Source organism: Colius striatus, chromosome 7, assembly GCF_028858725.1.
Source record: "Colius striatus isolate bColStr4 chromosome 7, bColStr4.1.hap1, whole genome shotgun sequence".
Taxonomy (NCBI): Eukaryota; Metazoa; Chordata; class Aves; order Coliiformes; family Coliidae; genus Colius; species Colius striatus.
In genome coordinates this window covers 39627387-39641006 of record NC_084765.1, presented here as the reverse complement: position 1 = coordinate 39641006, position 13620 = coordinate 39627387, and the positions used below count along the sequence as shown (strand labels likewise).

Sequence of the window (13620 nt, the reverse complement as noted above, 5' to 3'; positions counted from 1 at the left end):
TGTCTATCATGACAGATGCACTTTGGGGTCAAAAGAAAATTCTCACACTTGTATTTCAAGCCCTTGTTTATATATCTGTCCACTTGGGTACCCTCTTCCCAAACTGTGTGAACAGTTACGTGTGCTGTCACGCTGTGTAACAATCCTGGTTTGGGACACTGCAGGGAAGAAAAATGTATATTTAATGTACAAAAGCCTCAGTGTATAGTTAAGACCATAGTATAAAATTTTTAAGTGGTGTTTGACTGTAGCCCAGTGTGAGAGAGGTGTGAGCCTGCCTGTTAGTGAATGGCAGTTAGAAACAAGAAAGTGCTGTAAGAGCTCTGCATGTTCCTGAGCGTTGCAGCACCCACGTGTTAAATATCAGGGTACTGCCTGGTGGGGCAGGGAAGCTTGGTGCTGCCTGGAAGCAACGTGACCCAACCAAGCTGCAAGGTAGGAGAGGACCCTCTGGCTTTCTGACACTTGTCCAAGAGCCAGCCTTGGCACCCCTTGCAAATATAGCTCTTTTGTGTATTACCACCTGGAGATGAGTGCTGAAGAGAAGGGTAAGGATAACAGAGGAAAAGTAGTGGTGTGAAAGCTGTCAACAGTGTGCGAACAATGTCCCCAGGTGTCTCATGAAAGGAGTAATAAGGGGGGGAAAAAAAATCATCTTGTGGAGTTGAATGGTTTCTTTCAATTTGTAAACTTCTGCTCTCTATGGCAGTTTCTTTAACCCAGCACGTGTTTATCAAAGATTAACACTGAAAAGCCAGTAATTTGTTTTTGCTCAGTAAATCATATTTTCTTCATAAAGTAAACGCTGTGTGGATATTTTTAGCATTAGGTAGTGTTTTTCCTTAATAATAACCTCAGACAAAAATAATAAAATCCCATGCTTTGGGGATTAATCTGATTCCCTGCAAGGGTATAGATAGAGTTTTTTGTTGTCTTGTGTACCACTATACAGGTTTTACTGTGAGAGTGGATTATGGCTTTTCCTCCCCCTAAAGCATCAGGTGTTTATCCTTACCAAGGACATACAAGCGCCACTCGTGATTGAACAGTGGTCTTACGTGGCAAACAATGCCAACACAAACCTAAATGTATTTGGTGCAGCTGTAGAGGAAAAACAGACCTGCTCACATACATAGTGTGTGGGTCAGTTATGATTATTTAGTCACATTCTTACAATATCCCAGTATTACTAGTGATAATGCAAGGATTTAGGGAAGCATTGTATTGAAGATCTCAGGGGACTGGTGTGGAGGAGAGAGTGGGACAGGCGGTAATGCAAAGCCCTAAGTTTCATTCCCCGATTTGCCGCAGATTTCCTTGTGACCTTGATTCAAGCACTTGCAGTACATATGTTACTGATTTGAACTTTTGTTTCGTTTTAAGGTCTGATCTGTGTCTTCTCTGTGGGTCACTAGTCAAAATGCCAAAGTAGTGTGACACAAAGAATTCCCTGCCTTAGAGGGTGAATGTTATCATGAGGTGATGTAGTCCAAGTAAAAGACAAGGATGGGAGAGCGAGCTGGTGCCCATCATGGCTGTGTGCTGTTCCAAATAACTGCTGAGCTTGGGTTCTATGGATTGTGTTTGGCCTGGGGAAAGTGGGCAGTTCTGTGGGGCAGAGAATTCCCCAAACTGATGTGATACAGCATTAGGATGTGCCCAAGCCTAAGACCCAGAGCAGGATAGCCATGGCTGCACGTCACACCAGTCCTGCCTCCAACCGCAAACTGGCAACAGTACGGGTATGATTTACCTAACCACATTTGTATCACTTTACCTTCAGCAGAGTGTGAGGCGAGGAATCAGCTGGATCAAATTCTGCACTAATGCATCTGATTTTTAAATAAATACAAATACATTTCTCACCACCTCCCCCCGTGTTTTTGATAAGCCAGGTGCTCCCAGAAGGGTCAGCACAGACACCTCTTTTAAAACGTCGCTTTGTCCCTCCAACCATCCCCAGCATCTCGCAGCATGAGCGCCGATGTTCCCACTCTCCCCTGTGAATGTGCATGTACATACATTTACAAATACACACTTGGAGACTACAAAAGCAACAAATGTAATAATGTGATCCAACTGTTCAGTGCTAGGCTAGAAAGAAGTGTTTCTCTGCCATTATGTGAAAATTTAGCGTGACTGGAACAGAGTCTGCATTTGATTAGGCAATTTAAGAAATGTAAGAGACTTCATACTGTAGGGCAGTGCTGCAAAACAATTGCTCGGAACATGTTCTAAAATTGGTTTGCCTTCAACAGATTTCCATGTGTTTCTGCACGACATCTCAAATAAAAATATGAGCAGTCATGTGGCAAGTGACTACATTTTGATATTATGGTAAATAACAGCAGCAGTTTAAACAATTATTGCAAATTCTGAGTAGCCTTTAAGATCAAAACAACACAAAACTCTCCCTTTATTTACCTTTTCAGCCTGGGAAAGACATTTCATAACACATCCTTTCACTGGCATAGTTAATCTTTAATGCTTAACAAGATAATAGTAATCATTAACTTTGAACTCGGGCTTCCTCCAGATTTTCATGCCTGCATTTTGTACATGTCATTGATTGTGCCCAGGAAAGTGGCAGAGCACATGCTTTGCATATACAAATAGGTAACTGGGTGGCCAGCTACCAGATTTGTCCGTGCAGAACAACCACGACTAGTTAAGAACATGTTGCCCAGTCTCTTTAGACAATATTCCTGGGGTAAAGACTGGCTGACCGTTCCAGCTCCAAGATTGGCATATTGACGATACCAGCACGGTGCTTAAGATACTCTCATGTGTTTCTTGCCAGTTGCTGGTCTTCTCCTGTCTCTCCTCTCACATTTTCCAGCAGCTGTTTACTTTCTCTTTGAAGTGAGAGTAGTGACACGCAGCAGCAACTCACGCCAGCAGGCCCCATGCTCCAGCAAGGCACAGAGCTGAGATGCTGGAGGGATGTTTATAGCAGGGGAGAGCAGTGGGTAAGAAGTGATGCTTTCTGGAGTGAGGTTGACAGCAACACTGTCTGGGGCACAGCCTGTTGAAGAGCAGATGTGCCCTCCTCACAGTGCAAATCCCTGTCTTTTTTTTTTCTTCAACTGTCCAGGTTGTTGGTACATGTCCTTTCCCCCAAACCTCCTGTCCATTTCAAAACATCATCCTGTAGGCAAACCCTGACCTCCTGGGCTCCAGCCAGGTCTAAATTGGGCAGCGATTATCTTGGGGATCAGGACTGGAGCCTTGCTCGTGGTGGAGGGTGCTTTCCCCACGACTGGAAGACAACAAGGCTCGCAGACAGGAGACCTGGGGCGCTGCCAGCAACTCACTGTGGCTGTGTGGTGTCAGCTGGACTTGTGCAAGTTGTGCCCGAGACCTTCATTGTATCCTCACCTGCAAATACTGGTTCATACCTGTCCCAGAGCTGCCTTATCAGATGATGCCTAATCATGCTGAAATGAGTGGCAGTTTTGCTATGGAAGTTGTGTACTGCAGGCTTGCAAGAATACTTGTTTACTTCACTTAAGGCATTCCCCCACAATCTGTAGCTGACCCTCCTAGAGAGAGGAAAAGTTAATGCTTTCATCTGGGTTTTAGGCTTTTATTTGAGCCAAGGGGTTGTTTCCAAGCTTCCATCCAAGCCTATGTGTACTGCTGTAAGCAACTAGATCTTCATGGTTTGAGTCCTCTCTAGTTTCCAGGATAAAAGTATTTCAAACTGAAAAACATCCTTGGAAAGCACCAGACACCTCTGATACAGCTGTGAGCTGGAGGCACTCAGGAGCCCACACTGCTGTGCACAGCTGCTCTCTGCAGTAGGGTGGCATTGCTTTCCTTGGGCTGGGGTCAGGCAGGGATAGGAGCTCATGCTGCCTATGGCCAGGAATTAATGGAGAATCACTGCTGAGATTGCAGAACAAACCCTGAATATCTCTGTATTGACATTCTCTGCACCAGTCCTTGGGCACTTCCACGAATAGTATTTGGTATGGCAGCCTTGATTCTGCACAAGCAGTTTGAATTAATAAAATGCAAACCTGCTAAAATGCAGATTTGCACTTAATCGCCAATGGCACAACCCTGGCAAAGTTTTGAGAGGAGCATGTCCTACAGGAGCTTTGTAAAACAGAACAGATTCAATCATAGATGTAAGCTGCAATTAAAGGTTGGTTTCAGCTGGAGGACTTCTGTATCACCCTGGTACGGGGAAGGTAGTTAACATTCACTCTCAAAAATTAACTTAAAATAAATATAATTGAAGCAATCATGTATGGTTTGCACAGTATTTCATTTCCTTTCCTGCTGAAACTACTTTGTGTTCAAGTAATTTTTTGATCACAGCAGAATTTAGTCCTCAAAGGGCATCTAATCAACCACTAAACACTTGCATCGTTAAAAGTCGCCCTATCCATTCTGTGAGTGTTCTGTCAGTGCATTCTGGAGCAAGACGGGTGCACTTTCTGTAACGTTTAAAAGCCTCAAACAACTGAAGTGTAACTAGCACTACCATAAGCCAATTAAGATGAAAGCTGTGATACTCAGTGGTAGGGTTTCATCACTTCAATATTAAACTATCTTTTTTTACTTAGGCATAGATCAAGAGGTGTTAATGTAGAATCCTTAAAAGAAGTCAAGTATTATCTTAAAATAACAGACCTGTTATTTGCACTTTCATGCTCAATTAATATTGCAGCTCCAAATATCCTAATTTTTTTTCTGAAGCTGCAGATTTTAAAGTTGTTACAGAAAGTAAGGTTGAGTACATACTGCAAGTTTTAATTTGAATATACCTTCATGGGACAAAAGTTTTTCTTATCTACTTAGTCATACAAAATCACTCTGTATGCCTCTAAAAGGGACCACAAGAATTATGTTTCTTTTATTATAACTGCAAATATTTTCCTGCATTATTTGATAATTAGCTGAAACAATCTGTCACCAAACTCCCCAATATGGGTTTATCACATCATAGACAATCTGTTGCCTGCAGAGGTTGTAGATGCCCTGTCCATAGAAATGTTCAAGGACAGGTTAAATGGGGCTTTGAGCAACTTGGTCTAGTGGAAGGTGTTTGAAGGTCACTTCCAACCCAAACCATTCTGTGATTCTATCATCTCAGAAATTTGAATGTGCAGTAAACCCTTGTGTCAAGCATTGCCTTGAGGAACTTCACTGAAGTCAGCCTCCATTGGAAGAAACACTTATACTAGAACAGCATTTGTAAAAAGAAAATGAAAAATCAAAACACCCTTGCATTGATGCTGGCTGTTATATCCTTGTTTTGGGAGGACTTACCACACTGTAAAGAAATTGCATCATTGGAAAACTTATGGATAGATATGACTTAAAATGGGAATTGTAATCTCGTACTTCTCATGTAATAGATATCGATACAGATTTCTGAAACAAATGTTGCATTCCATGTGGAATACTTCCTGGCTTGTAAGCAAGTGACTCATTTTACCCATTTCATGAAGTCAGATTTGTTTTGTTTTGGTTCTTTTTTTTCTGTAGAGATAGGTTAAAGGGGGTTTTTTTACACACTTCTGAGTTCAAGCCACTAGATCCTGGACTATGCTGCTCTTATATTTTGGCTTGGGTTATACAAAAATGCTGCATTTTCATGTTTTAATCAAAACCACCCTTTGGCCTGGTTCCCCCAGTGTGTGGCTCTGCTCTAGTTATTTTGTTCTACACACAAGCAGGGATAAGGTGCTATGCTGAGTGAATATTCTGGTGCATCTGTGGTTGCCAGTGAATACATTTCTACAGCAGGTCTAGGCCACCACTGAAGGTGGCCTGTAGTACCACCATGTATTTTTCTTACAAGTGTTTTATCTCCTGAAAAGATTGACCTACCTGACAAACCAAAATTCAGCAACAATTATAGCATTTCTGTACTATCCACTAGTGAAACAGAGCTCCAGGTCTTGCATCTTACTGGCAAACTTATCTCTCTTTGGCTTGCTCAAGAAGTGAACCTCTCCCACCTGGCAGCAGTTTACATCAGCAGCTAAGGTCATGTGCAAATCCTTAGCCCCTTAAAGTAGAGAGTCAGTGCCAGCATGCCTCAACTTCACAAGGCCCAGAATTTGAACCATACCCTTTTCAACCTGCAGTTAGCGGACTGTAAATGATTTGTACATCAAAAGATAATCCCCCGGGCTATACTAAACAATTATTTTTAACCTTTTTACACTAGTTCTTTGCATAAAAAAGAGGGATGCTAAACAAAACACAAGTAAGTTCCTGCTCAAAGAGTAACAAAGTTTATTTGGTTTCAAGTGAAGTCTGTGGCTTATTCTAACCCAGGCAACAGATCTGTGTTGTTTGGGTGGTCTTCTGGTTAAAGAGCTTTGAAGCACTGTTTGGCCAGCTACTTGGTATCCAAAAGCTATTGTCCAAGGGTGCGTGGTGGCTTGTCTCTGGTGCTGAGGTGAGTGGATGCTGAGTGTTGCTCTCCTGATGGAGACTGAAGTCTCAGCTTTTTGAGCATCTGTGAACAAGCTGCAGGAAACTATTTTAGTTTTGTTTTTTATTGTTATAAGAGTGGTTTCATGCTCAAAATTTCTGCAGGTACCATCTCAGAAATGGACTAGTTAGTGCAGTTGCAGAGAGCCATTTGCATGCTGGAAGGAGCAGAGGACAACAGGGATTTCCTGATCCGTCGAAGTCCAGTCACTTGAGACTGTGAGAAACCCTGTCACATAAATTGACTATGCTCAGTATCTTACCAATTCTGCCTGTCGCCCCTCAACATTATGGTGAATGCATACCTCCAAGCACAGAAGAAATCCTTGATCTCACTGAACAGCCTGGCTTTGCCCTATATCTGTTAGAGAAGGAACGTGATGTAGCCATTTAAGCCTTTTCATGTTCTGTGCCTGTTGTTCAGCTTTTATTATCGCAACCCTTTTCTCCTTTGTCTTGCCAAACTCTCCACAAGTGAGATATATTTTGTTCAGACCTCTCTTGAACTTAAGCCTGGGTTTACCATACCACACTCCTGCCTGTGCTGAGCATTTTGAGGTGCATTTGTTGTGTTAAAGAGAATTTTCTTAATTTTTTTTTTGAGTGAAGATATTGCATCAGTCTGGTTTGAAGCTATTTTATGTGTTGCTTCTCTCCAGCTGGCTGAATGCCCTTTCCCTTCCCCCTTCTTTTACGTGGCAGCACGCAGAAAGATAATTGATGGAGTGTCACCAGTGCGTTGTCAAAGGCTGGGGTAGATTAATGGGCAAGAAAACACCAGCCTGTTCCCCTTCATGTGTGATTGTTTGAAAGAGGGCTCATATTTTAACAGAAATGATATCCTGCTTCTCTGGACTCCCCCAATCAGGAATTGAAGGATGGGATTCGTGTCTGAGATTGAAAGGTGCCGGCCACAAAGAGCCAGTTTATTACTTAGGACGACTACCTGCCTTCCGCCAGACCTGCACCTACCCTGAGGCTTGTTTCAGGCAGGCTGCTGTTCGCTTTACCTACGTGGAACTGTGCCGCTGGTTAGCATTCATGCTTCTTTTCCTTTGCATTTGCAGAAGCAACTAGTTATGGCATAGACCAGATGGCCAGAAGATCTCTGATCTGTTACTAGCTTTTTCCATCTGGTTGACAGTGCCGATTTGCCTGTGCTGCAAGGAATGACTACATATGACCCAGAGCAGCTCAGATCCTTTGAAAAGGCTTTTTTGGTGGTTGGCCTCAGTCACAAATTCAGCCTTGATCTGTGCCTCAATTGCCCAGCTGCAAAACAGGGATAGCAATATGGTAATTTCCAAACGTTGCACTTGCCGTGAATTGTTTCCTAGCAGAAACGCTAGGAATGCAATTTATAAGGGAAATTAATCAAAGACAGTCTGAGTCCTGGCTGGGGAAAAATAATCAGACCCTGAGTATGATTGTTTTCTGAATTTTCTTGAAGGTAGACATTGCCAGCATTTCATAATCAGCTCTTCTGGTCCAGACAGATACTTCAGCATTGTTATTTGTAGTCCCCCAGTAGTGGCCTCCATTAAAAGATTTGAATGTGGCAAGAATTATGTCTTTCACACCAGCCTATCAGTATCTCCCAGAAGCATACACCTGGCTGTCATAAACCCCTGTTCCAGGGGCTAGATGGAGCCCATTTTTCTGATTAGCCAGGGAACAGCTGTACTTACAAGCTTATCTTTTCAGTGGTTCTGATCTCAAGCCCATGTCCAGCAATCTAAAAGGTGTATTTTCTCTTCATAATAGCTAAAAATCATAGCTGCCGTTCATTTTCTTGTAATATTTTAACAAGCAAAGTAATAAAGATATCTGTACTTCTTACTTGGCTGGTAAGAAGTGATCACTTGTGGTATGTCATGACAAAAAAGAAGAGCAGACAGTGGTCTGTGCTTCATGCAGATGTAGCCTTTTTTTGGATAGAGACTTGACAGGTGATGTTTAATTAAAAGAGATTGTAGAACATAACTATTCTCACCTTCTGTGTTTTCACAGTTCATCTCTGGGGAATATTAAAGAGGTCTGGGTTGTTGGGTTTTTTTTTAGGAAGACATAAATGTTTGTTTCTGATCTGGATGCAGTCTTTAGGGAGATACATGCTGTGTTTATACCCTGTGAAATTTGAATGTAATTGAGAGAACTGATAGTCTCTTTGGCATTTTGTTGGTTTCCTTTCTGATTTTGTGACAGTTTGGGTTTAGGTCACAACTGTTGTGGCCAATACACTCCAAATTGCCCTTTTATTCTCTGCAGCCTTTTCCTGGAGTCCAGAAGACAATATCTGCCTTTGTAAGGCAGGTTACATTTAAGTTTTGTCTCTGTTGCCCCAGTGAATTCTTTCTGGACAGGATACTGGAAGGAAGGAGAGGCAAAAAGAAACTTCCTCATACATGCCCATGCTTGATACTGGCAGAACTTGTACAGTTTGCAGGCTGTGTGTGTTTTGCAGCCAGGCCAGGGTTTCTTTGAATCACGATGTGTGGGCCATGAACCAGCCTCATCTTCTATGCTAACTAAAGCCTACATGGCTGAGAGAACTTCTTGCTCTTTGGCAATTTGTATTCATTTATTTTCCAAGAAAACAGGGCTTCAGGGAGGACTTTTACTAAGCAACTTGGAGGTGTTACTGTGCACTGAGAGTTAATGTACAGTTTTTGTGCCTTGTTTCAATGGGACAGCAGTGGGTTGGATATTTGGAGCTTGGTTTTTGTGAAGGGAAAAAAAAAAGGCCAGAAAAGACAGTGTAACCATTAATGATTTGTTATTGTGTCTGGGAGCCACTGTGCTGTAGGACTTTGCTGTAATGATGCTTTCACAAGAAATAACTAATTTGGCTAACTTTATTAATTCCAGTTTGTTTTAAGTTTGCTCATTAGTAATTTAACGCAAGATGCTTCAGCTGAAGAGGCCATGTCAGGACAAGGAAGAGCACAGGGAAAGTGCCAGGAATCATTAGTGTTTATTAACCACTGCACTCATCAATCTTGACTAAGAGCACAGCCCATTCGTTCTGGACTGTTGGACTGAGATACAGAAATATCATTAACAGCGGAAAATGCTTCTTTCCAGGTCAGCCTGTAATGGACAGACATTCAGGCAACACCCCCATCACCAAATCTTACACAGCCTTTAAGTTGTTCTCCTCAGAGTCCAGCCTGAACTGACAGAACTCAGCAGCCTTGTGGAAGAGAGAAGGAAGCCCTGCCCCTAGCCAGCTGTAGCATCAATTAGCAAATAGAGCATTTTCATCCCCAGTAAACATTATTGGAAGGTTAAGTGGTGTTATAAAGGGGTTTTTTAATTACTTTTCAAATTATTAAAAGATTAATACTTATGTGCTTTGCTGGATCAGGCCTGGCACTTTGTGCTGGCAATGTGGGTATCTCACAGCAGTTCTTGAAACATTAAAGTGGAAAGGCTTCTCTCTTTTTTTCCTGTTTAGACAAAGAGTTTAATAACCAGTTTCAGCACCGTGAGGCACTGAGCTGATGACTCAAGGCTCTGACCTGTGAGTTGGGGCTGAATGAATGCCTCCAAAAGGTTGGAGGAGAGAATAGTACTACATTTGCCAGGTTTCTAATGAGAAAGATGACCTCTGCCCAGACCACTTGTGGTCATTAAGGATCACATTTCAGTTTGAGATGCATTTTCTTGCATCCTACCCAATTTGCAACTTGAGTAGTTGCATTCTGCTCACCAAAATATCCCTGTGGCTTAACTGGAGAAGTTATGTTTCCCTTCCTCTCTTAAAAGCTTTGTTGTACAATATTGTGGTGTTATCATAATATCAGCTGTATAATCTATAGAACGTGCACACACAAAAAGAAACCCACACTGTGAAAATCTCTGAAGTTGCTAGCTTCATGCTGTAATGAATAGAATTAGTAGCATCTTTGGAACCCAGGTGGGCATTGTGCCCCTCTTGCAAAGCCCGGGCCAGGCACAGTCACTGCAGAGGCAGTGTGCTTACATTCACGTTGTGCCTGTGTAAAGCACCGTACAAGGCAAAGCACCAAGGGGCTGGTCCCAGGCATAAGGTCTTCCACAGTGAGCATGTGAGGCTTAGTATAATGATGGCACGGCCTGGAAACAAGCAATGATTTTAAAACATGGCACGGATATTCAAACAGATTGTGTGTTGTGACTTTTTGTGGATAAGATTTAGGTATTTTATAGAGAAAGGGTTTTTATTGGATGACATTCGGTGATAGAGGGGATGGAAAGAGATTGCAGTTTAATTAAAAGTCTAATCCCAAGTTTGACAATTTTTCTTGCCAGGTCAGCAGCCTGCGTGTTGTGTTTGTGATTTCTGTGAATTAAATGGGCTGACACTCATCAGCTTATTTGGATATGCCTGTAAATCCAGCTAAAAATTAGCAAACATCAATACGTTTCAGAGCAGCTTTGAGTAGGGATGTGTCACGCAGCAGTTTTCCATCAGTGTACATACAGGAGCCTTTCATAAGCACCAATTTAGTCCTCTGCTGCCAGTGCTCAAATATAAACAGAAAAACCCTTCTTCTGAGTAAGAAGTCATGGTTACTGTCCTGTGCTGCTGCAGTCTCACTGTGCTGTTGCTGTTTTCTAGGTAGCTAAATTGCGTTGCCACAGAGGTGGTGCTCGTCCTTCACCAGCCATGAGGCTTCCTCTGCTTTGTGCCTCTGTGATGCTGATGAGTCTGTCCCAGTGCCGAGCTGTCACCTTCCCTGAAGATGAAGACCCTATTAACGTTGTTGACTACCACTGTAAGTAATCAGCAAATGGTGCTAAGCACTAGGGAAAAAGTTTAATATTTGGAGTAGGGGTTTTTTTTCCACTTGAAGTTAAGAAAAAAAAGTCCGTTTCCTCTCAAATTGAAATGTGTTTACTGGCTTTGTATCTTTAATAGAACACTTAATCATTTTCTTAAAAAAGCAATCAGAAATACAGCAATAACTTCAGGAAAAAGAACATTTGCTGACATTAGCCATCTTTTCCTCATTTATATTCAAGACATTGCTCAAGGAATTTAGTTTAAACCCTTCTACACCTAGTATATACAGCTAATCAATGCCATATATTGATTCTTTAGCTCTATAATCCTGAGTGATGGTGTAGCCCATTTTTACTTGCAGATTCAAGGCAATATCCAGTATTTAGAGGACGCCCTTCAGGCAATGAATCTCAGCACAGACTGGACTTCCAACTGATGTTGAAAATTCGAGACACACTTTATATCGCTGGCAGGTAATTTTCCTTCACTCAGTTCATTGGATTAGAATTCTTTTCTGGTTTTGCATTTATGTGTAAAATTCATTTAGAGAAATCTGCAGAATATGATAAAAATTAGAATTGGGGGAGGACTTCGAGAGGACTACACCGTGTCTATGGCCAGTGCATGAAAATTGGATTTGAAGGCTGCAGTTACTGTAGTTACGCTAAAACCAATGATCAAATACTTTTTTCCCTCTTTTATATTACTGCCCTGATAAAAACTCTCCTAATCATTTTAAACATGGACTGACACATCAGGGATGTAGGAAGTGAGGGTAATACACTTGAATATTTACAGTCTGGCTTAGCCTTCAGCAGAATAGAAAGATGGAGATGGATAACTGGACGCTGTTGATGCTATCTAAGGACCACACCAAGGAAAATCAAAAGCTCTCCGTGTTGCCCTTGACCAGCCTTCTCCGAATTGTATTAGATACAGAAAATCCCTAATCATTTCATAGAAGTTTCTGGTCTAACAAAACACTCACTATAATAGATTAAGCTTTATACAAAATATAAGGCAAATGAATTAATGGATTTACTCATGTCTTTTTACTCTTTGCAAACAGGGACCAAGTTTACACTGTAAACTTAAATGAAGTTCCCAAATCAGAAGTTACTCCGAGCAAGGTCAGTAGACACAAGTGCTGGCAAGGGAGAGGTGTTTTGTTTGTCTTTTTAAGTTTTTTAAAGTTTGAGGGGTTTTTTGTGGAAAGGAACTCAAATGTTCTTTTCTGATTTGACTTAACAGAAATTAACATGGAGGTCGAGGCAGCAGGACAGAGAGAACTGTGCTATGAAAGGCAAACATAAAGTAAGTGTAGTAGGTACACTCTAGGAAAAACAACACAAATATTTATTATACATGTGAAGTCTGTGATTAATACATCTCGCTCTCTTTTCAGGATGAATGCCATAACTTCATTAAAGTCTTTGTTCCAAGAAATGATGAGATGGTGTTTGTTTGTGGAACAAATGCATTTAACCCTATGTGCAGATACTATAGGGTAAGAATATTGAAAATGTCATTAGCTTGTAACTGGTCTTGCTTGCACTCATTATGCTATGGCCAATACATCCAGCGTGACTGGAAAGGGCTTCAAGGTGAAATAAAACCAACAGAAGCCAGTGAGCTGAATTAAGTTTTGTGGAAAGACAATGTTAATGTTTTTGTGCCAGAGTACAAAATAGAAATGACACTATCACCCATTTATGTTTCTTCTCCAGCTGAATACCTTAGAGTACGATGGGGAGGAAATTAGTGGTTTGGCAAGATGCCCATTTGATGCCAGACAAACCAATGTCGCCCTCTTTGCTGGTAAGAACTTTTGCTTGTAATGAGTCTAAATGATTAATGACACGAAAGGAGCCAGAGAGCTTTTAAAGCAAGCACAGGAAAGCTAAAGGTGTCATGGTGCCCCCGCTCTTAAATTTTTTAAAGGGCCTCCAAAGGATTAGAAGCTGACCTGTTAATAAATAGGTTACGGCAATATAGGGAGGAGTGGCAGTAAAGAAATGGGGGGGGGGGGAAATACAGGCTAGTCAGAATTCTGTAGGTTATTAAAGGCCTCTTAATATCACATTTTCAACTTCTGTTTTAGATGGAAAATTGTATTCGGCAACAGTAGCAGATTTCCTGGCAAGTGATGCTGTTATTTATCGCAGCATGGGGGATGGATCTGCCCTGAGAACAATAAAGTACGATTCCAAATGGATAAAAGGTAATTCGTGCGAGTCTTTTCCTATACATGTGGTAAATGTCATTTCAGTGGTGCAGAAGGTCAGGTAATTGACAGCCCGCCTGCTTCATGCATATGCTACCACGTCAGCGTATGTGCAACTTCCAGAACAGTGTGGTTACCATAGAAAAGCTGTTTAATACAAATGCAGCAAGAT

At 41.7% G+C, this 13620-nt stretch overlaps 1 protein-coding gene across 11 annotated transcripts in view; it reads left to right on the top strand.

The window, feature by feature from the left end:
- Positions 1-13620, top strand: part of SEMA6D (semaphorin 6D) — a 224917-nt gene that overhangs the window by 198966 nt on the left and 12331 nt on the right. For all 11 annotated transcript variants that reach the window (XM_061999399.1, XM_061999408.1, XM_061999406.1 and 8 more), the window contains 7 exons: positions 11060-11216; positions 11586-11697; positions 12294-12354; positions 12476-12538; positions 12630-12731; positions 12952-13042; positions 13326-13445. In XM_061999399.1, the coding sequence (XP_061855383.1) occupies positions 11108-11216; positions 11586-11697; positions 12294-12354; positions 12476-12538; positions 12630-12731; positions 12952-13042; positions 13326-13445 (658 nt within the window). In that variant the 5' untranslated portion in view covers positions 11060-11107. The remainder of the gene's footprint in view (positions 1-11059; positions 11217-11585; positions 11698-12293; positions 12355-12475; positions 12539-12629; positions 12732-12951; positions 13043-13325; positions 13446-13620) is intronic.